Below are 24555 nucleotides of genomic sequence, written 5' to 3' on the forward strand. Positions count from 1 at the left end.
AAAGTTCACAGAAAACAAATCGGTGCTTCAATATTATAATACTGAAAAAATATCAAAGTTCACAGAAAAAAAATCGTACATATGTAATTGTTATGTCGCAAATAGTAAAATATCCAAAAATTATTGAAATCAATAAGGTAGAAAATTATTAACGAAAAATGGTTTTCGATAAAGTTTAGATCAGGAATAAAAATTGTCCGACATTTAGAATTATGTTCATTATGTGACGTTAGTACCTATTTATAATGCCTCCCCACGGGACAGAGTTAGACACCAGGGTCGTTTTTTAACGTGCAGAAAAGGTTAAAAAAAATTAAAATTGTCTCAGTCGCGAAGGATTTCTCCTCCACTGAAATGGAAGTGCCGCATCTGAAGAACAGATACTACACTTTGATCTTGACCAAAAGGCCAAGTGCATATCTCCCTTCTTTTAGTCAGCGTAACAGTGATTTCGTTACATTTTACAAATTTTTTTTTTTCATTAATAAATATATTTCTACCTCATCGTTTTTCATAATTTTTGGGTATATTACTATTTGAGACTTGATAATTACGTAGGTGCCATTTGTTTTGCTTGAAATTCAATATTTTTTTGTTATTATAATACAGAAGCACTAAAAAATCTTAACAAGGGAGATAACTTGCAAGATTTTTCTTGTAATGCCTATGAATTTCCATTAATCGCTTGAAAATGATTTTCTTTATAAAACTACTTGAACCAATTTTTTTTATGAAGGATGTATTTTTTAATGCACAAGCACCAATTTTTTTTTTTTTTTTTTTTTTTTTTGGACGCAAGAGTGGATAAAGTGGACGATGCTCGATGTAACGATCAGTTTGAGGCTTTATTTTAATTTCAACCATGAAAAATACGAACAAAGGATATTTCATTACTCCAGAATTTGAATGAAAAACTATTTAATAGAAAAAATTTGAAATACGAAAAAAAATGAGAAGCAAAAGAAGCAGATTCGGTAGAGGGGAGGAGGAGGAGGAGGAAAAAAAAATAATTGAAAAAAAAAAATAGCAATTATGTTTTTTTTTTTTTTAAATAAACTTTAAAAAAAGATTTATTCAGTGATATAAACTGTCTTTGAACGTCAACAATTTTTTTCCCGTTAGTGTTGGCTGGTTTCTTCCACAGAGATTTTATCTTCAGTTGTTCCATCGACTTCTTCATACACCTCCTCTGCCTCTTCTGCTGCTGCTGACTCGGCATGTTTGTTAGCATCGGGCACCCACAGACCAGAATCGACACACATCTTCATGTAATGCTCTGCATCATTCGGATTCATCTTTCGTATTGTTTCCGTTAATTTCTGGATATCCTTTGACTCAAAACATTCTTGGAGCTCCTATCAAAAGTAAAACGGTAAAAAAATGGATAAAAATGCCTCGCCACACTGGAATTAGTAATAATAAAAAGAAAATCTTCAACTTGTACATTTTTAATGAAATAAACATTTTAAAATGCTTTGAAAATTTATTGTTTATGAGTCGGACATGTGCAAATTTATGTGGTATCATTATTCCCCTTTCATCTGTGTCATTTCTTGTATTAATTATTAACAAAAAAACAAGCCGAGCTTTCACGATTACTAATGCTTGCGCAAAATTAAAAAAAAATCCGTGGTTATTGAGAAAAGTACGAACAGATGAACGATTTGGAGGCAATTTTACCCCATAATTCCTCCTAGGGAGGCAACCAGTTATCCCGAAAAATCTGTTCTGGCAAAAATTTACTTTCACCATGACTAATGTTTGTACAAAATTTTAAAAAAAATCCAAGGTATGGTTATTGAGAAAAGTGCAAATAAACAAATGGACAAATGGGTTTGGTTGTTTTTGTTTTACGGCATATCAACCCTTTTCGGGTTATTTAATGCCGAATCCAAAGATTTTGAAGAAAAATATTTTTAATAGAATATATTTGTTGTTTTCAAGTCGGTTTCTATTTAACCCATAGTTGGGACCCTAACAGGTACTACCACTCCGGGTCAGAGTGGACCTCGGAGCAATGGTAATTAAAGGGTGGCTCCACACTCCCCAAAGCCCACAAGCTGGGGCCTCACCACTAGATATAGTTTAAGGTCATATCCAGGACCCCCATTGAGGGACTTTTACCTCTGCAGGGGGGCAGTCGGCGTATTCTAATACCACACAGACAGGGCCTGGACGAATGGGAGTTAATTACGAGGACCAATCCTTCCTTTGTCGGGGAACCAAAAAACCCTGATATAACAAAATTATTGGTGCCACCATCATACATGTTGGAATAATTCATCCTCAGAATCTTGGAGATTCTTATATTCAAGTAACAAAAAATTGTCGGTTTAGTTATTTTTATTACTGATCAACAAGACTTGTACTTTGTACGTGTGACGGCATTCACCCGGGGTGGGTTTAACTAGCACCAGAATTCACTGCATCAAAAGTCAAGGCAGTCCATCAAGCTTTGTTCGTTACTGACTCTTCAGCATACTACAACCATTCACGATTCCATCATCGCACACCAAAGATGCTAGGGCCGGTCATAGCTTCCAAGTCAGCCTTGAGCATTGCGAACCACAACTTCAATTAAGCTCTAAAAGGTGTTGTGACGATGGCTAAGTAATTAACGACACCGAGTGACAAGTTCGATTTCAGTTCGTTCCACAGAAACATTTTTACTTTGGATGTTGCCAACCTTCATGTGGTCTCTTTGGTGCTTGATGATTTTTTTAGAAAGAATTCTGATTAGAGAAGTGTCGGAGAATTTGAGTCAGCATACTATAACCATTCACGATTCCATCATCGCACACCAAAGATGCTAGGGCCGGTCATAGCTTTCCAAGTCAGTCAGTTTTAAAAATAGGAAAATAAAGTGTGAAAAAAAAAAAAAAAAAAAAAAAAAAAACATCTGCAACGTTAACAGTTCGGCCACCAAGAAAAGTCCATTCCAGTTGTTTAGGAAAAAAAAAAAAAAACGAAAAAAAAAACGACTACGGTAGGTCGGCGCGAACGTGAAAATATAATGTGAATTGTCCAGCACGTTAACCACTACGCCACAGAGCACTGCAGCTTAGTTTAGTGATTTTAAATAACTTCACATGAAAGAACTACGAAGCCAAACCGGAGTTCTCTTCTCAACTGTTCCTTGTGAACGATCCCCAAACGGTGTTAAGTGGTGGCAGGGGGAGGAGGAATTTATTAGAGAGAAAATATTTTACCACTTCCATTGATCTTAACCGATTTTGGCCGTGACTTCTCAGCAGAAAAAGTATAGAAATCTAAGATTATCGAGGAATTTGAGAAATAATAAGCCTATAACACACCTCAGATATTGTTCTGCCGTTTGTGCATATTATATTTGCATGAAATATCTTGATTTTTAATCCTATTAATGTCAAAATCAGACGGGAAAAAATGAGTTCATTTTATTTATATAGAGATAAAACTAATTTACATGATTTTTAGAATGTGATTTTCATTTCATCACGAGTATGTACATCATACAGATTTTTCTTTATTTTTTGTTTTTAATATAAGAGGAAATTCTGGACAAGAACCAGAAAAAGTTTGCAAGTGACTGTACACAAGCAAGAAAAGTTACTTTCTACCTAGAGGTCACCGCAAAGGTCACTCGAGAATAACGGTTAATGAGTGTTAGGTGGCTGGTGAAACAACACAGTGATGATCAGTAATGGTGGAACTTTGGATATTGTTTGATTATTTAAGAGGACAGCTCAACAAAAACTTGTTTACACTAGATTTGAAAACGACCATGTTATAGTTAGCTGAGAAGTAGACCTGCAGTATTGTGTTTCACAGGCAGGTAGTTCTAGGAAAAAAAAACAGCTCATAGAATTTGAGTTTAGTTTTAGACAAGGGAAATTGTTGACAGTGAATGTTTTGCAGGTGGAAGGTGGGTGCAGAGATGAATTTCCTAAAAGTATTCAATCATTTTTCAAAATTTCTGGTGTACGGTAATATTTTTCAATACCAAGTACATAAAGTTTTGCCATCATTTTATTTTCAACTGCCATATTTCACGGGTGCCTTTTTGTGTGCCAACGATCTTAGATAACTTGAATATCAGGAAAGTAAGTAGTATAAAGGAGACAAATAGTATGTAAAGGGAGACAACTTAGAAGACTAGTAATAAAGAGGAGCTAACTCATGTAGTGCTGCAGCAGCAACAACAACTACTACTACTATTGAAAGTAGTATAGAGAAGACAAATCAGACGCCAAATGGTACGAGAGGGGAGACAACTCACGACCCAAATATTACAGGGGAGGTAAATCATAAGCTAAATCGTACAATAATAATTGAAATAATCAATAATGCGCACCAGCCGCACCACCAGGCGCTTCAGTTTTAGAGGAAATCTAACTCCCATTTATTAAAAACTCACATTTACTAAAAAAAAAAAAAAAAAAATAAAAAAAATAAAAAAATGAAGCATTGCACAAAACAGTTTATGAAAATTAATTTAAAAAAAAATTATATCACATATTGATCCTTTTGATTTTTGGTCTCATGCCAAAAAACAATTTTTTGTGATAATTTTATTTTTTTTAAGTTCATTTATTTTTTTGTAGTTTTGACATTGTTTCATTGTTACAGTTTATCTATTTTTGGTTTTGTGTATGTTAATAAACAGGTTTGATTATTTTATTACTTAACATTGTTTAATTTTAGTTTGTTAATTAATTTGTTTCCTTTTTTGATTAACTGATTATAATTGTTCAGGTATAGTATTTTTGTAGCAATATTTTTCATTTTATTTTTGTTATTATTACTCAAAAATTTGTGTATTCGTTTGTATTAAAGTTTTTTTTACTGTTTTGGCATTTTCATAAACTACTTCGACAGTGCGTTTTTTTTTTATTAGTAAATGGGAGTTATTTCCTTTAGATAATTGTCATCTAAAACAGAAGCGCCCACCAACGATTCATTAAATCTAAGGGAGATAACTAGCATAAACATGGCAAAAAATAAGCATATTTTGCAATGAAAGAATGTTAAACGAAAAAAAAAAATGATTACAACATTACTGTAGCCGAGTTCCGGAAATTGCTGAAGCAGTTTACGAAAAGGAAACAAGTTAGCAAAGTTAATTAACGAACTTAAAAATATAACAATATTAAGCAACAAAATAAACTTATTATTTAACGCAAAACAAAAGTAAAAACAACCTGTTACAATGAAACTATGTTAATTAATCAACAAAAATTAAATAAACTTAATTAACCAACAAGTTGTTGTCCAATAAGCCAAAGAAAAATGCTTCTCTTATTTAAGAGAAAAAACAAAACAAAAAAAAAGAACACTTTGAACGTTGTAATTTTTTCCTCTTTTTTTTTAATACATTTGTACATAATACTAAAAAAAATAAAGTTTAATCATAGACAGAAATGACTGATTGCCTAAAATAAGGAAAACAAATTTTTTTTTTTTTTACTTTCGTTTAAAAAAAATAACATTGACTTTTTAAATACGTCAAAATCTCCTTCAAAAGCGTTTTCTATTTTCGTTGTTTTGTGGATGTTAATTATTATGCGCCTCAAATTATACCTTGCAAAATCAAACTACAGAATAGTAAAAAAACAAAAAAAAAAAACAAATTAAACTTCAAAAAAGTTTTTATCGTCTTGACGTTGACTGATTACTTAAAATTAGAAAAAACAAATTTTTTTTTTTTTCGTGTAATCATTTTTTTTGTTTGTCTTATTTAACATTCTTTCATTGTTCCACTGATTATTTCAGCGTCCCAAATTATATCTTGCAAAATATACTTATTTTTGCTGTCTTTGCTGGTTATCTCCCTTAGATTTAATGATCCGTGACATAAGCGCCCGATTTTGTTTTGATGGTCATTATCATTTATTTCAGGACCTGTTATCCATTCTTGCCTCTATGCAGACACTGCATGAAACTATTTCATTGCCGATTTCAATTACACCAAAAGAGAGATGCTTTCTCAATCAGAATCACTGAGCCTTGAAATAAACTTCCAAATAAATGCAACAACAACGCAACAATTTAAGGTAAATTTGAACAAATGTTAGACTTTTGTGTTCAATACTGTGCAACTCCCTACTACTTGCCAATTGAAGCATAATTATTTTATATTTTTGCCAAACAAATTGAACTGAAAATACAAAAAGTAAAATTAACGATTTAAGCTATGTAAGGGAGATAATAAATTTTAATCTATAAAGATTTATCTCCCTTAAATCTTATTGTGAAAATTTACAAAATAAAACAAACTAAAAAAATTTCAATTTTATTCGTGTGTAACAAAATTTTACACTAAAATATTGGGAAATGTTAAAATAGCTACGAGTTCAGTTAATGCGTGGATAGTCGGAACAGAGAAAAGTAAAAGTAATAGCATACCTTGGGTAGCTGCTCAAATACTTCCACAGGATCCAAACCGCCTGGGCCCAACCTTTTCTGTCTTTCTTCCTAAAATAAGAGTATTCAAAATTAAAATGATCAACACATTAAAAATAAAAATGCATACACAACATACAGATATTTTCTTTACACAAATTGTACATATGTTATTTATATTCTAAACGATTGGGAATCATTAGTTAGATTAGGATCCACAGAGTGAATGAGGTATTGTGGTAAAAGTTGCCAGTCAAGAGTGAGACTCCAAAGTCATCATTTAATCATTTGTCAGATAGTCACAAAGACCCTGAACCCACCCCCTCCCCAATTTCTTATAGGGCCTTGTGCCTAATTTTGTTGTTTGTTATTTTTATTTTTATGATTTTTTAAGTGTAATTTCATTTCTGACGACAATAAAATATATATCTAAAATAAAATTGGCCTTCGGGACAAGATCAAAGTGTAGTATCTGTTCTTCAGATGCTGCACTTCAATTTCTCGTCCTCTTTCAGTAGATTGGTTGGTTGGTTGGTTGTTTTACGGCATATCAACCCTTTTCAGGTTATTTAATGCCGAATCCAAAGATTTTGAAGAAAGATTTTTTTAATAGAATATATTTGTTGTTTTCAAGTCAGTTTCTATTTAACCCATAGTTGGGACCCTAACAGGTACTACCACTCCGGGTCAGAGTGGACCTGGGAGCAATGGTAATTAAAGGGTGGCTCCACACTCCCCAAAGCCCACAAGCTGGGGCCTCACCACTAGATATAGTTTAAGGTCATATCCAGGACCTCTTTCAGTAGAGGAGAAATCCTTCACGACTGAGACAATTTTTATTTTTGTTCCTTTTTTGCACGTTAAAAAACGACCCTGGTGTCTAACTCTGTCCCGTGGGGAGGCATTGTAAATAGGTACTAACGTCACATAATGAACATAATTCTAAATGTCGGACAATTTTTATTCCTGATCTAAACTTTATCGAAAACCATTTTTCGTTAATAATTTTTCTACCTTATTGATTTCAATAATTTTTGGATATTTTACTATTTGCGACATAACAATTACGTATGTACGATTTTTTTACTGTGAACTTTGATATTTTTTCAGTATTATAATATTGAAGCATCGATTTTTTTATTTTTTTATTAACTAGAGACAGATACTCCTCTGATACTCATAAAATTTGATTCGTTAAAAAACGACTCTGGTGTCTAACTCTGTCCTGTGGGGAGGCATAGTAAATAGGAACATATTAAGATAAAATCAGTTGCGGACAATAACATTTAGCAGATCAAATGCATGCGAGGAGGTGACATCAATCAGACTGGAATGGAACAAGTCGAACGATCAGACTTGTTTGTGTATTCATTTTTTGCGGACTGTTATCCTCATCTATGAAGTTGTTAACAACGTACAATGGTAAATAATACCATTCGATATGAACGTGACAATGGAAGACCAGATTAGAACGCTAAATTGGATTTATAAGACCATAAAATCTATCCTTGATCGCCCTTCAGGGTCTGTGGTGCAGTGGATAGAGACGTTGGGTCTCTATGGTTCCAAGTGAGCATTGTCTGGAGATAGTGGTTTAAATCCTACCTAAGCAGGCCATCACAGTTAAGCACCTGACGAAGGCCAGAGGATGAGTTGGCCGAAATGTGGTGAAACAATAACTTTGAAGATGATGAAAATAATCCACAAAAAAAAAATGAATATACAAATTATGAAGGCTGATTTCAAAGGATTAAAAAAATATTATAGATATATATTCACACACATACACACCGGTAGAACCCCCGGAATATGGTGGCCCTAGGATACGTTTTTTCCAGGTTACGGTGTAAAATACAATGTTTTTCCAGCCCCCCCGGTTATGGTATTTGCCCCACCTTACAGTGTTATTTATGTTATTTGATTATATACATGTGTATTATATACTGTACTGTATTTTGTTAGTAATTTTTAATGCTGTATGGGTTCTCTCTCTCTCTCTCTATATATATATATATATTTAATTTATTTATACAAACATTGATGGCTACATATGTGCATACATGTTTCTGTAATCACTCGTTATTGGGGAGATTACGTCTTCAGGCCAAGAATTTCCCTCAAAAACTGAAACTCAAGATATAAATACATTTTCTTATAACAAAATTAGAATCTTGTTGTAGAATAGGGGTGGAGTTGGTCTGGGGGAGGATAAGCAAGGCCTCTGATCAATCCATTTATCTCGGGCTTTTATTTTTTATCATCTTAACTTCGGTAGGGACAATTTTTTTTTCTTTTTATAACTTTAAAATTAAGTATCTACTCTCTGGTGTAACATTATAAATTACTTGAGAAGTCCGCCAATATGTCGCCTATAACCAACGGTCAAACTTTAAGTGGTCAGCAATTCCAAACGGCCACCCAGTATGGACAAAAACAATATTTCTGATTTTCACACACGCTTATTTCGAAAGTATACATACACACAAATACACAGGAGTGGATGCACAACTTTGACAACTCTACCAAACTCCTCTCCCAATTTCTGGTCTAAACACTTAAAATTTTAGATGTAGGTTACTTGGACATGGATCAAACTTTTTAATTTGATTTGAACCCAAAACAATAAATGTTAAGGGGTCAAAATTGAGTCCAAGTTTTTTAAAAATTTGACCTCTGCAGTCTCTACCAAATTACGAAGCCAATTTTTGCTCTGAACATTTGAAATTTTACATTAAGTGGATTCAGACATAGGGCAAGCTTTTTAATCATTTTTTGGCTGAAAATTTGGCTGCCAAGAGGTCAAAGTTGAAAGAGTTGACCTTTGCAGACTCTACCAAACTCCTCTGCCAATTTTGGGTCTAAACACTTGAAATTTTAGATGTAGATTACCAGGACACAAGTCAAACTTTTTTAATATATATATATATACATATGCACATAAAGTTATGAACAGTACATAGGGCCCAAGCAAAGCCTGGCTGAACTGCTAGTATATATATAATTATTTACTATGGGTGTGGCTCAGAGGCTAAGGAATAAGGGTGGGGACTTGTAGGTTTTGGTTTCGATTTTAGCTGATGGTACCAAAGTCATATTTATATATATTTTTAGTTTTGATCTCACTACTATATATTAGGTACAATATAATAATCAATAGAGAATTGACTCTATAATAATAAATATGTAATCTGCATGAATTAAAATATATTTAAGCGTATCTTACATGTGGGCAACACCAGGTGGTTTGCTAGTAATACTAAAAACACGTAAATTGATCAACTTGTTTTATTTTTATTTTATCTACATGCTCCGGCACGATTCCAAACAATTTAATCCACTCAACCTGACATATTTTTCAACAGTTCCGTCGATTCGAGCCCCAACACCTCCGTCGATTAAAACCCCAACACCTCCGTCGATTAAAACCCTAACACCTCCGTCAATTAAAACCCCAACACCTCCGTCGATTAAAACCCCAACACCTCCATTGATACGAACACCAACACTTCCGTCGATTCAAACACCAACACTTCCGTCGATTCGAACACCAACACTTCCGTCGATTCGAACACCAACACTTCCGTCGATTCGAACACCAACACTTCCGTCGATTCGAACACCCACACTTCCGTCGATTCGAACACCCACACTTCTGTCGATTCGAACCCTAACACCTCCGTCGATTCGAACCCCAACACCTCCGTCGATTCGAACCCCAACACCTCCGTCGATTCGAACCCCAACACCTCCATCGATTTGACATGACATGATCCTGAACACCTTCGTCGACTCGACACGACACAACACGATCCTAAACACCTCTGTCGATTCAACACAACACGATCTCAAACACCTCCGTCGATTAGATACGATCCTGAACAACTTCTTCAATTCAACTCAATACGGCATGTTACCAGAGCAACCTCGGCAGTTACTTTCTGACTCTGGTAACGGCTTTTAATAGCCCTACGACAAATTCATTTTCGCCGACAAAAAACATTGATATACAATTCGTGTTTCTGTGCATGCTTACAACATTTTCATTTTGTCACAAGTGCACACATCAATACAGATGTTCCCTTATTTTAATTTTAATATACTTTTAATAAAGGTAGAATTCTAAACAAGAACCACATTTTTATATAATCAACTAAAAATATAAATCAAAGAACTCAGACCTATGAGATGTTTTTGGTAATTTAAGCGGAAATTCGATTTGTACAGATTTTAAAAAGCAATGGCCTCATATCACTGCATTATGAGCTTGATTTTAACATTTCATCATCGTATGATTTTTTTTTTTGTGTAAGTTTAAAATTTTACCTCCTCAATTTGTTGTTTGGCTTCATCGATCCTCTTTTTGGCCAAAGTCCGTACTCGGCCTTTAAAAGCTTCCAATTCTTCATTGAATGCATTCATATATTGTTGACGGTCATCATCGGACACACAGCTGTTCATTCTAAAAAGAGACAAAAAGTGAAACGTTATAAAAAAAAGGTAGAAAATGGATCTTGGCTTTACTTTCAGTAACTGTAACTCTTGCTCTTCTTATTTTGTTCTTTAGTCCTCACATTCCGTGAACTCTCATCCATTCTTTCATCCTCATTCAGTTTAACATCAGTTTTACAGACTTGCATGTGTTGGACAGCTTTCAGAAATTGACTTCCAAATTAATAGATTTCTGGCCAGGTCTTAATTCATCCTTCTTGTTCTCTAAATCTATCCTCATCACTTCCTCTCATGTTTTTCCTTGGTCTTACACTAACTATAAGCCAGAGCCCCAATTTTTAAGCCTTGTGCCAGAATAAATTCTTTCTCTTATTGGATAATTATTTAACTTGATTTTAATTGGCATTATTATAATAGCTCTATTATTCTATCAGGCGACGCAGGCCTTCATTCTTATTCAAGGCCTCCATTCTTATTCTTACTTTTCATTTTTAATTAAAGGACTGATCTTGAGTAAGAACGGAGTCCTGTGTTATTTGATGAAATCTTTTCAGACTGAAACAGTAAATTTCTTGTAGCGACAAATGGTAATTTGGTTTACCTAAATTGAATAAAATAATATTCTGCTCTTTTTATTGAGCACTATCAGAAACCTCATTAAATTCAATATGTTTTATTTTTGGATATTTTTACTTGAAAAAAAAAAAAAAAAATATATATATATATATATATATGATGATTGCAACGTCTTGTCAGACGAGTGCCACTCCCTCAGACATTTAAAGTAATGCCTCCTATTATTTTATTATGTCCTAATGAATCAGAGGGGATTGTAAATTGCATTGTCATGATGACTGAACTTATGCATTCATGACATGAAACACACTGTCACCAGCTCTAGGGAGGTTGTCGATCAGGACTGAGGAGGCCTCACTTCCCCGTTTGGTGCTAAGAAGTATGAGGTCAGTAGCGCAGGTTTGACACTGGAGTTTTCCTTCTCCTAGATGTGTGACTTGACAAGATCTACAGGTGCATCAGCACCAAGAGTGTTTGTCCCGCACCTGGTTTCAAAGCCAGGCATTTTTACGCTCCCGCATGAGTAGTTGGAGTTAATCGTATCGATATCAAAGGTAGTTAGTGTATCTGCTATGAAATTGCACTCCTCAAAGTTAGATTAAGATGAGAAGATGTGGAAAGGCTTGGGAGTATGTATGAGTAATGGATCTAGATTTAAGGTTATTATCTACTAGAGTTAAACGAGGATTAAATATGGTTTGCGGATTAATAATCGCACTGGAAAAATTATCATATAACGAGTTTGGGTATGATTCAAAATGAGCTTCGAGCTTTAAATTTTAGTTTTCATGCAGAGACAATCACCAGTACATTTGCCCATATAAGGGGGAAAAAATATACTTAATATAACTTTAGGTCGAAGTCCAAACTATGGCTAATAAGCATCCATCTTATAGGTAATCGATTGAGTATAAGTATATATTATAGATAATACATGTCTATTAAGAGATAACTATAGATGTTTGGTATAGATTTTTAAATTTCTGACTTCTAAGGTTAAGAATCGAAAGATAAATTCCATCTCCCATGTGACGTGCAAAGTGCGATGTATATGACTTCACAGCAGCTTTCTTAGAATTGCACGCCTGTGGAACTCTGTTCCGTCTGCCTGCTTCCCACCTGACTACAACTTGGATGTGTTCAAGTTCAACGTTAACAAATTTCTAATGAACCGCCCCCTTAAGTAAACACTTCATCAAATCTCCACACTAACGTAATGTACTTGCAATAACCCTTATCCCTGAGTGGCTTCCGGGCCTTGATAAGTGGTGACCACTGTGTAAAAAAAAAAAAAAAAAAAAGAAGCTTGGGGAGAAGGGCAATTGGTTTTTGTCCAGTTGGAATAAAAGAGATGATCTGACCAACACGAACACCATATTAGGATATACATTAGGATATACATTAGAATATACATTAGGATATACAGGAATTAGGGTAGGGTTCAGAATTATAAGGATTTATGTTAATCATATAAAACACACCCAGGCAGTTGTCTTGGAGGCAAATTAACGAGCTCTTTAAATCGATATTTAGAAATGAAATGTTCCCGTTATTCCAGTATCATACATAATGAACCATATATTTCAGTTAAGTATAGGTCTTATAATTAAACATAGCCAAGGGACGGTAACTTAAGAGCTTCAAAAGAGTAAGGAAGTATCAGACAATTAAGAGCACGAAATAAAAGTTTACATAAAAAAGCAATAACTTTATAATGTTTACTAAGTAAGGAAAAAGAAGTAAGAGGCTTGCCTTTCACGAAAATTTTGATGACACGTTGCGTTCAATTATGGGCAGCTATGTTTCTACTTGTTTTCAGCTCATTGTGAGCATTTAAGCAAGGGGGTCTTTTCATGAAGCTTTTGGAAATTGATATACATGCGATATGTTTTTTTCAGGTTACCATATGAAATACGATGTTTTTCTGGCCCGATTTAGATATTTGCCTTGCCTTACGGTGTTATTTATAATTGTATTTGATTATATACATGTGTATTATATACTGTACTGTATTTTGTTACTAATTTTTAATATGTACTGTATAAAATTTTGCTTAGGCCCCATCATACGGCGATTTTACCTTATGATTTCAAATCCATAATGGATTAATGGCGTATCTCAAGGGGTTCTACTGTATATATTTTATAAGGAAAGCATAATATAAGTATATTGTGCAACAACTTTAAAATAATGGCTTAAACAATTCATGTGAACATAAGTAGCATTCAAGCAAAGCTAACAATAAAATTCAAATATTAAATAGCAATATCCTCTACGTCCTAGAGTTTAAAAAAAAAAAAAAAAAAATCCGCTTTACAATAAAATACGATAATGTAATCATGCATCAGCATGGAGAGCAGACTCATTATTTTGTATTAGTTTGGATTAGATGAAGTAATTTGAAAACTGTGATTAAATAACAAAAACAAAAAAAAAAACAGTATTATTAAAATACAAGGATGTAGTTAAGTATTGAATTAAGATGATTATAATGCAGGAGAGATATAGGCAACATTCTTGGGGTAAAAAATAGCTGTCCATTTTCATGCTTGAAATAATTTTTCACTTTTTCTTGGGCGATAGATTTTAATTGTAGATATTCAAGATATTGACTCATTATTAAAAAAAAAAGAAAACAGAGTTCCTTGTGAAATCAGTTGGTGCAGTTCCCAGGCATCTTAAAAAGCTAGTGTAGAATGCTGGCATCCATATTGAAATCTAAATAAAAAAAACATGCTGTACCCTTCCTTATTATATTTATTTCTTGTAAGAATTTTACTTCAGTAATAGATTATAAGCACTTAATATTAGGGAGTTACTTTTCCAATCATCCTAATAAATATATATATATTTATTGATATGGCTTTAACAGGACTTTTATATTTTTTAGAGTTTTCCATAGCACCCCCTTCCCCGCTATGCATGCACACACACACACACACACACACACACACACACGCGCGCGCACGCACGCACAAACACACACTTTCTTTCTTTCTTCTATAATCATAATCTATTAGCGTCGGTTTTAAAACAATATTTTTTAAATATGAAATTCTGAGTCTTAAATGCTCGTCTAGCGTTTCTTCTATGTTCGTTCATTTTACATTAGTTCCAGATTTTTCTTTGTCGCTGAAGAGATTATACCGATTTTCCACAGTATATTATTACTGTTTTCGGTGTATCGAAACCAATGGTACGACCTTGAAATATGTATATATAGTGTCATAATAAATATTGTATATATATATATATATATATATATATATATATATATATATATATATATATATAGCACCTGGTATTCTGAAAATGGTCACCAATGAACAAGAAAAGAAAAGGATGAGAACAGAAAAAAAAAAAAAAAGGGACAAAAAACAGAAACAAAAAAAATTCCTTTATTACAGACTTCTTCTTCTTGTTGTTTTTTTTTTTTTTTTTTTTTTTCTCATCATGACGTTTTGGCCAATTATTCCTCTGGCCTCAGACAGGTGGTTACCCGCGATAATAATCCACAATAAATAAATAATATGCATCTCAATAAACATTCCAATTAAATAACAAAAGAAAAATGCAGGCAAAAAAAGAAAAGGAAACAAGAAAATAAAAACGAAAAAAGCATGAGGAAAAAATGAAGTCACCGAATAAAAAATGCGTTCACACAATCGCGCGGATCTTTATTCATGTGCTTGGAAAGCTGGAGGATGAACTGCATCACAATCGTTTGGTGGGCCACGTGTTCCATCAATGTTCCTTTCTGGAAATGAAGAAAACAAATACAAAGAAATAATTCAGTTTTTCGTGTTGATTATTAGTTGAAATATTTGTCAGAGGAAACCTTTAGAGAAAGGAAATTTCAAGAACTAAGAAAGATCAGATATAAAATTAATTTAAAATAGGGTGTCAAGCAAGTGAAATTATTTTTCATCAGAAGATGAATAAGCTTAATTAAAAAAAATACTTAACAAAATTTTAATTATTTCTCCCTTTCTAATATGTGTGTATATATATATATATATATTTAAATATGTATGAATAAAAATCAATACGAAAAATATATAAATGTATATATCTTTTCTGTATTTATTTCCTATGTGTTGACATGTAGGAATACAAAAAGTCTTTCGAGAATGTTTCTTTCAAAAGCACATAATTTTAAACCGATCCTTCGGTCTTCCTCAGTGTGAGCAGTTCAGCCCGGCTTTGCTCAGACCCTATGTACTGTTCATAACTTGCCCTGTGTGTGAATACCCTTTATGTAATATTTCAAATGTTTAGACCAAAAATTGTCTGAGTAATTTGGTAGAGACTGCAGGGGTAATTTTGTTTTTTTAACCTTGACCACAATTTTGACCCCTTAACATTTATTCTTTTGGTCTCAAATCAAAATAAAATGTTTGACCCATGTCCAAGTTATCTACATCTAAAATTTCAAGTGTTTAGACCCAAAATTGGTGGAGGAGTTTGGTAGAATCTGCAAAGGTCAACTCTTTTAACTGTGACTTTTTTGGCAGCCAAATTTTTGCCCCAAAAACTGATTAAAAAGCTTGCTGCATGTTTGAATATCTGTTATATAAAATTTCAAATGTTTAGACCCAAAATTGGCTGAGTAGTTTGCTAGATATCCTTACTCATCCCACACCTCTCATCATCTTTGAGAGACTCCATGCCTTCCTTCAATCTCTTATGCCACTCAAAAACTGATGCTAGATTTATGCGAGACGGTGCAAAAGCAGTCTGAAGCATTCCATATGTTTGTGTCATTTTTTCCGCGTTTAAAAACAGAATTTTATTGCATATCGTTCTTCTAAAGTTTCCTCACGTCCAGATTGCATTTTTAAAATCGACCAGCTGTGACAATTAGGCTTTAGTAGAGTGTATTCCAGTTCCTGCTCTAGCTGTTCATTTGAACCTTAAATCATAAAACTTGCTCAGTCATCTCATAAAATACTGAACTTTCAAAAAGTCAACAATTTTCAAAAAGTCAACAATTTTCAAAAAGTCAACAATTTTCAAAAAGTCAACAACAATTTTAAATGCCTGTACAAAAAGTCTGGAAACTGATTGAAGACACCTCGTACATACTGGAGACATCCACACACACACAAGGATGGTGTTGGTGATCACAAAAAGGATTTCTCTTTCGATTGTACATATGAAAGGTGTGGATTGGTTGGTTGTTTTTGTTTTACGGCATATCAACCCTTTTCAGGTTATTTAATGCCGAATCCAGTGATTTGGAAGAAAAATTTTTTAATAGAATATATTTGTTGTTTTCAAGTTGGTTTCTATTTAACCCATAGTTGGGACCCTAACAGGTACTACCACTCCGGGTCAGAGTGAACCTGGGAGCAATGGCAATTAAAGGGTGGCTCCACACTCCCCAAAGCCCACAAGCTGGATATAGTTTAAGGTCATATCCAGGACCGAAAGGTGTGGAAGCATTCATTATGTACACTAGCAAAGAACATGCTCCATCTGGTCACATATTCTTGCGTGTAAAAGTCGGAAATACTTTATAAACAAACTTACCTCTTCCAGTTCGAGATCAATACACCACATGACCAAATAGTTGGCCGTTTCCTCACATACGAGATGAGGATGCTCTTTCAGGTAATCCTTACTATCTTCACTTTTCTTGAGCATTCCGAAATGTTGGAGTTCTTTGCGGTACTTTTTGTTGAATTGCTCCTGGGGGTAAAAAAAAATTTTTTTTTTAAATATTGTCAAAGTTTCAAACTAAAATGCGCCAATTACAAAAGAAGAATCACCAATCTTAAAAAAAAAAAAATGCTTAAAAAATTTCTTCTTATGCACGGATGTTATAAAATTGAATCATCAAGGTTTACACCTGCTAATTGCCTGAGGTGCCATGACTGGAGAATGCAAAGGAGACCTAGATCCAATCTCTTAAATTTAGACTCGTTGAGCAAATCAATAGACCAGATGTGATTTCCGATAAAGCTAAACTTTTTTATGATTAACTTTGCATCAAATTCTATCTTTTACAATTGGGGCTGCTTATCTCCTGAATTTCCCTCCAACCTATCAAGAACCTTGATGCCAGCAAGGCAATTGCTCCTGACAAAATATCTAACATAGTGCTTAAAAAGCTGTAATCGAAACTAGCTTCTATTTTCAAGTTAAATTCAATTCTTATATATTTTGTTTGTTAAATTGTACTATGTTAAGTATTTTAAAATATCAATACTGGTTTCATAGGTAATATTATTAGTTATAGTTTATTAAATTTTGATGAAGATAGCTTTGAGTATTTTTAATTTTATGAATTGAGTACAGAATGTATTATTTTAGTTTTATTAACTAGGATTTATGTATTATTTTAGTTTTATTAACTAGGATTTATGTATTATTTTAGTGTTATTAACTAGGATTTATCTAAAATCAGAGACGGGAGGGGATTATGTTTTTGTAGATGCTGGTAAATTGAGCTAGATGCATGATGAGGTGGCAGGGTAGGGCAATGCTTGTTAAACCAATGTATTATTATAAACCTTGACCATTACTCCTGACTTATAAACCTTGACCATTACTCCTGATCTTAAATGGAACACGTATATCAAATCTGTTGCCAAGGCCGCTAGAAAAATGGTGGGATCTTTCTATCGATCCAGTAGATATCTCACTGCTGATGCTATTCTCTACCTATATAAGAGCCAGGTACGTCCAAGGATGGAATACTGTTGCCACATCTGGGCAGGAGCTACTAGAAAGGACTTGTCCTGCCTTGATAGAGTTCAAAATAGACTTCGTAGCCTCGTAGGAGATGTCCTTTTCTCCTCCTTGCAACCTCTATCTCACAGAAGAGATGTTGCGAGTTTGTCTCTGATGTATCGTTATTTTCATGGAAAGTGTTCAACTGAGCTTCAATCTTTGGTCCCCCCTCGCCAAACTTTCACAAGAAACACTCGTCTAGCTGTAAACACTATCAATAATTTCCCCCACTCTTTATCTGTGGCTAAACCTAAACGTAGATTCCATGAACAAAGCTTCTTTCTTAGAACTGCACGCCTGTGGAATTGTCTTCCGTTTTCCTGCTTTCCGGCTGACTACAATATGGTTGTGTTCAAGTCTAAAGTAAATAAGTTCTTGATGAGCCGTTCCATATAAGTTATTAAATTTACCAAATTTTCATTACTAATGATTACTATATTGACTAATTTCTACTGTACACTCTTTAACCCTTATCCTTGAGTGGCCTCTGGGCCTTGATAATGTGGTGATGCCTTTGTAAAAAAAAAAAAAAAAAAAAAAAAAAAAAAACCAGATTAAGTATTATTATGCAAGTTGCATTCAACTAATGGGCATTTTAACTGGTAGATAGCATTGTTTTTTTTCTAATGTTTTGAGGGTTGGGAGGGAGGTTTTTTTTTTTTTTTTTTGGGGTTTGAGATCTTACATTTTTTACAGTAAATAATAGAATAGTAAAAATGTCCACTCTCTCTCCATGTTAAAAATGGGTTTCTAAATAACGTTATTTTAATACAGTTTGCATAAGTATCAGTGTCCACACCTAATTGTCTGAGGTGCTGCTACCGGGGAATGCCCACAAAGCTGATTAGGTATTTTTTGTATGCTAAAATGAATTTATCCTAATTCATTGGCTTTTTCTTTAGTGGGAACGGGAATAAATCTGAGGAAGCAAACAAGCTAGACAGTGAAGTGACCGAGCAAAGCAAGGCTAAAAACTCCAGATGGGGGTGCTGTGGAAATGTGAGGGGGGGTGCTGTATGATTTTGAGTTTTATCCACTGCAAAGTACATAAATTGAGTATATCTGGCCATCACATTTACATGGCATGGTATCACTAACAGGTAGAATCAAAAGCAACCTCCGTTTTTGTAAAATATGCATGTAATTATATTATTGCTTTTCTTGGGGAGGAGATATATGTTGCCATCTGGACTTAGGGTCTGGATGGCAGTGCTAGAATTACAAATTTTATCCCATCATTTTTTTTTTTCAGTACGAAATATATTATGGATTAAATATATACATTATCTTCTTACTATAACACGTTCATGTATAGACTCACAATCTATTTTAACAACTTTGAAATTTACATTTATAAATTTATATGATTCATGGCACAATGTAAAAAAAAAACAACCTACAATTTGATATTTTGTTTTAGTTGCATTTGTATGCAATTCAAATATGACAGCTGACTCCTCCATGATATGTAGCAAGTTTTGTGCATTAGCATTGTCACCAGCTAATAAAGAAAGATCATCAGGATTATCAACATTGGTAATCTTTTTGCTGGACATCATCTGCTTCTTGCTGCAGATAATATTAGGCCATATTTCCCATATTAATTAACAGAGTTTTTATTTATGGTGTCCGGCCACTATACTTCTCCTCCAAAAAATTAAATTATAAATGAAAGCAAAAATAAGAGATTTGCTTTAACTACATATTGGTATTACAAACAATTTAAGAATCAAAAGATTTGGTTGGTTGGTTGTTTTGTTTTACGGCATATCAACCCTTTTCAGGTTATTTGATGCCGAATCTGGTGATTTTGAAGAACGAATTTTTAATATAGTATATTTGTTTTTTTAAGTTGTATTCTATTTAACCCATAGTTGGGACCCTAACAGATGCTACCACTCCGGGTCAGAGTGGACCTGGGAGCAATGGCAATTAAAGGGTGGCTCCACACTCCCTAAGGCCTGCAAGCTGAGGCTTCATCATCGGATATAGTTTAAGGTTATATCCAGGACCCAAAAGATTTGGGCACGAAAAATAAGATCGGGTTAGAAATATTTTCTTCTTTTACCTGTCGAACACTTTTGTCTTCTTCGGATAATTCCACTTCTGCTTCAGTTTTCTTTGTGTTGATTAACTAAAAAAAAAAAAAAGTATGAAAAAAAAAAAAGTATGAAAAAAAAAAGTATGAAAAAAAAAAGTATGAAAAAAAAGTATGAAAAAAAAAGTATGAAAAAAAAAAGTATGAAAAAAAAGTATGAAAAAAAAAAGTATGAAAAAAAAAGTATGAAAAAAAAAGTATGAAAAAAAAAGTATGAAAAAAAAGTATGAAAAAAAAAGTATGAAAAAAAAAGTATGAAAAAAAAAGTATGAAAAAAAAAGTATGAAAAAAAAAGTATGAAAAAAAAAGTATGAAAAAAAAAGTATGAAAAAAAAAGTATGAAAAAAAAAAGTATGAAAAAAAAAGTATGAAAAAAAAAAGTATGAAAAAAAAGTATGAAAAAAAAAGTATGAAATAAAAAAGTATAAAATAAAAAAGTATGAAATAAAAAAGTATGAAAAAAAAGAAGTATGAAAAAAAAAGTATGAAAAAAAAAGTATGAAAAAAAAAAGTATGAAAAAAAAAGTATGAAAAAAAAAGTATGAAAAAAAAAGTATGAAAAAAAAAAGTATGAAAAAAAAAGGATGAAAAAAAAAGGATGAAAAAAAAAAGGATGAAAAAAAAAGTATGAAAAAAAAAGTATGAAAAAAAAAGTATGAAAAAAAAAAAGTATGAAAAAAAAAAGTATGAAAAAAAAAGTATGAAAAAAAAAGTATGAAAAAAAAAGTATGAAAAAAAAAGGATGAAAAAAAAAAGGATGAAAAAAAAAAAGGATGAAAAAAAAAAAGTATGAAAAAAAAAGTATGAAAAAAAAAGTATGAAAAAAAAAAGTATGAAAAAAAAAATATGAAAAAAAAGTATGAAAAAAAGTATGAAAAAAAAAGTATGAAAAAAAGGATGAAAAAAAAAGTATGAAAAAAAAAGTATGAAAAAAAAAGGATGAAAAAAAAAGAAGTATGAAAAAAAAAGTATGAAAAAAAAAAAAGTATGAAAAAAAAGGATGAAAAAAAAAAGTATGAAAAAAAAGGATGAAAAAAAAAAGTATGAAAAAAAAAGTATGAAAAAAAGTATGAAAAAAAAGTATGAAAAAAAAAAGTATGAAAAAAAAAGTATGAAAAAAAAAAGTATGAAAAAAAAAGTATGAAAAAAAAAAGTATGAAAAAAAAAAGGATGAAAAAAAAAGTATGAAAAAAAAAGTATGAAAAAAAAAGTATAAAAAAAAAGTATGAAAAAAAAAAGTATGAAAAAAAAAAGTATGAAAAAAAAAGTATGAAAGGTTTAATACAAGAAATAGAAAAGAATCAAAGAATTGAAGACAACGAACTCAACAAATATCAAAACATGTTTGTTGCGCTTACCGTTTTGGATTCCTTCTCTTTACATAACGTGTCCACGTTCCAAGGCTGGAGCTGAAATGGAAAGAAAATAAAACGTCTTTAACAAAAATATCAATTAGAACAAGTTGAAATCGGAAAACTGATTACCAACAAAATACATATTTATGGTATGTCACACCGTATAGCCCCACTGACAAATCGCCGACCCCCAACATTATGTGCTGTGGATTTTTTGTTCATCTTATCTTTTATGGCTGAGTCAGTGAATGTCTCCAGAAACCATCAAACAACAACTACAAACAAAAGACCAGAACCAGTCAGAAATTAAAAGATTTCAGGAAAGGGAAAGTGGAGTGGTCAGTTAGGGTCCACAGAGGAGGAGGAGGAGGAAGAAGAGAGAATGGATGTTGAGCGTTTCAAGTAGGCAGTTAGTTTTTGGGAGAGCGACAAGTCAGTTTGGCTGAATGCGCCTCTCTGAGTGGTTGAGTATCTTGAGTGTTCTTGGTCAAAGGGCTCAGTAAGAGTTTTAGTCTGTTCAGGCAGGGATGTGATGCTGCATATCTCATTCCACTAAGTAGATGAGTACATCTTGTAAACTCCAAGAAATAATAAACATTATTTGTTTACTAGCATGGGTTCCTGGCATTGCCCGAGTGTTTGGAGGTGTGTGTTGAGCAAAAAAAAAAAAATGTGGCAGTAGGAAGGCAGGCTTGAACCTGTACTGCGAAGGAGGAAAAGAATGACATCTTTGCTGTTATGACCACCGCTAAACTGGAAGTGTTGTAGGTTTAAATTAAGGCTAGACAATCAAAAAGAGGGGATGACTTTAAAAAATAACAGTGCAAAAAGCGACCCGTCCCTGTAGAAAATTGCCCAGTTGAGGGTGAAAAAATTAATGTTTTTAACCAAGTTTTCGGTATTTGTCGTCTGAAGGGTCGAGCTTCAAAACGATACTAATCTTGTGAAAATCCGTTGCCTCTGTCGAAAGTTTTAGGCAGACATGCAAACATACATACATTTATATATTAGTCGCTCAAATTTTCGACCCAAACCGATTAAAAAGCTTTTACCTCTATTATGATCCCTTAACATTTATTGTTTTGGGGTCAAATCAAGTTATTAAATTAGATCCATGTTCAAGGAACCTATATCTAAAATTTCAAGTGTTTAGACCCAAAATTGTTGGAGGAGTTTGGTAGAATTCTCAAAGGTCAAATCGTTGAACTTTGACCCCTTAACAGCCAAATTTCTGGCCGAAAACGGATTACCAAGTTTTCCCAAATCTCAGTAGCCTGTATATCAAATTTAGAGTCTGTAGACTGAAAATTGACAGTAAAAATTTAGTAAAATGTACACAGACACACAGACACTTTCACTTTTATAGATATATAGATAAATGGAACTCATCGTTTTGCTTGGTGTGAGGATTCTTTATCGTAGTGCTGACTAGACTGACAAACAGCCTGGGCCTGGAATACCGTGTAAGACAATCACGGAGATGAATGACATTCACTCCTGATCTGAAATACATCAAATCGGTCGCCAAAATCAATAGAAAGATGGTTGAATCACTCTACCGCTCCAGTAAGTATCTCACTCCCTATGTGATGCTTTATCTGTATAAGAGCCAGGTGTGCTCTACAATGGAGTACTGTTGTCACATCTGGGCAGGAGCTGTTCAAAACCAACTTCAAAACCTAGTAGGTGATGCTCCGTTCTCTTCCCTGCAACCTCTTTCTCACAGAAAAGACGTTGCTAGCCTGTCTCTGTTCTATCACTATTTTCATGGTATTGCTTGTTTGAACTCCAATCTATGGTCCCCGCTTGCCAAACTTTTACAAAAAATACTCGACCCGCTAAAAACCACTATATATGATTTTTCCTACTCTATCTGTTCCTAAATGTAAACGCAGATTCCATGAACAAAGTTTCTTTCCCAGAACTGCCCGCCTTTGGAACACTGTTCCACTGGCATACTTCCTGGCTAAATACAAATGTTGTATATTGGTTTATATTGGAGGAGATGATATATTAAAACATGTGTTATCTAGTGGATGTAAGATATTGTTCTTTTAACAGACAGATAATAAACGTATAAATCGTATGTATGTTGTTTAGCCAGGGGACATGATATTGACGTGTAAACTTAATCATGTTGTATCAGACTTATTGCACGGGATATTTTTACAGTTCATATGTAAGAAGAATAATATATGCTTCATACCTTTTTTTCTTGAAGAGTTCTTCTGTATCTTCCCGCTGCTCCGTGACGAACATGAAATGATCAGCATCATCCCATTGAGACATCTGTTCTTATTTGTGAAAACCATAAAACAACTCTTCATATTTTTATAATATAAATTTATTACAGTTGTCTCAAATGGTTTTCACAGGATCTGCAGGTTGTCTACATTTTCTATTCTTACAGCTTGCTCTCTAGCTGTCTGTCCACCCCTGTCTAGACGTCTGTCCGCTTTGGGGGTCAATCCTCAACTCTATCAATCTCTCCAAAACTAACTACATCACATGTACTCTTACATCACCTAATTACGTGTCTCAGACCAACCTAATCCCACAGCTAGTTATTTGTTTATTCAAAACCCCAAAATAATGTTTACATATATTTTCTATTTTCACATTCCTTTTGCGATTCACACGTCAATCATTTCTTCCGCAATTTAATTGTTTATTCTTCTAATCATAATAACTGATCCAGCGACCATCCGTCGCTCAAATCAATTAATAAGAATACAATAACAATAATGATGTTTTGACCATTGACCCCGCTTGCCACAGTTAACAGATACTACACTATGATCACAGCCTAAAGGGTCATAACACTACACAAAATGGTAGTCTTCAAATCTAATGTGAACAAGTTCCTGTTGCGTCGTCCTCATAAATAATCAAATTCCACCCAATTTACATCATAAACGATTACTTCACCACCACCTTACATTCATTAACCCTTATCCTCGA

General features: G+C 33.3%; 1 protein-coding gene across 1 annotated transcript in view; it reads right to left on the reverse strand.

Annotated features, from left to right (window-relative positions):
- Positions 1-826: 826 nt before the first annotated feature.
- The window catches only part of LOC145263216 (hsp90 co-chaperone Cdc37-like), a 42563-nt gene continuing 18834 nt past the window's right edge, over positions 827-24555 (reverse strand). Inside the window, exons 5-11 of the mRNA XM_080120301.1 lie at positions 21598-21648; positions 20210-20275; positions 16939-17097; positions 15048-15163; positions 10705-10840; positions 6385-6453; positions 827-1355 (exon numbers count right to left, since the gene is read on the reverse strand). Coding sequence (XP_079976427.1) covers positions 1119-1355; positions 6385-6453; positions 10705-10840; positions 15048-15163; positions 16939-17097; positions 20210-20275; positions 21598-21648 — 834 coding nt within the window. The 3' untranslated portion in view covers positions 827-1118. The remainder of the gene's footprint in view (positions 1356-6384; positions 6454-10704; positions 10841-15047; positions 15164-16938; positions 17098-20209; positions 20276-21597; positions 21649-24555) is intronic.

Source organism: Euprymna scolopes, chromosome 38, assembly GCF_053919585.1.
Source record: "Euprymna scolopes isolate OS-2025 chromosome 38, ASM5391958v1, whole genome shotgun sequence".
Taxonomy (NCBI): Eukaryota; Metazoa; Mollusca; class Cephalopoda; order Sepiida; family Sepiolidae; genus Euprymna; species Euprymna scolopes.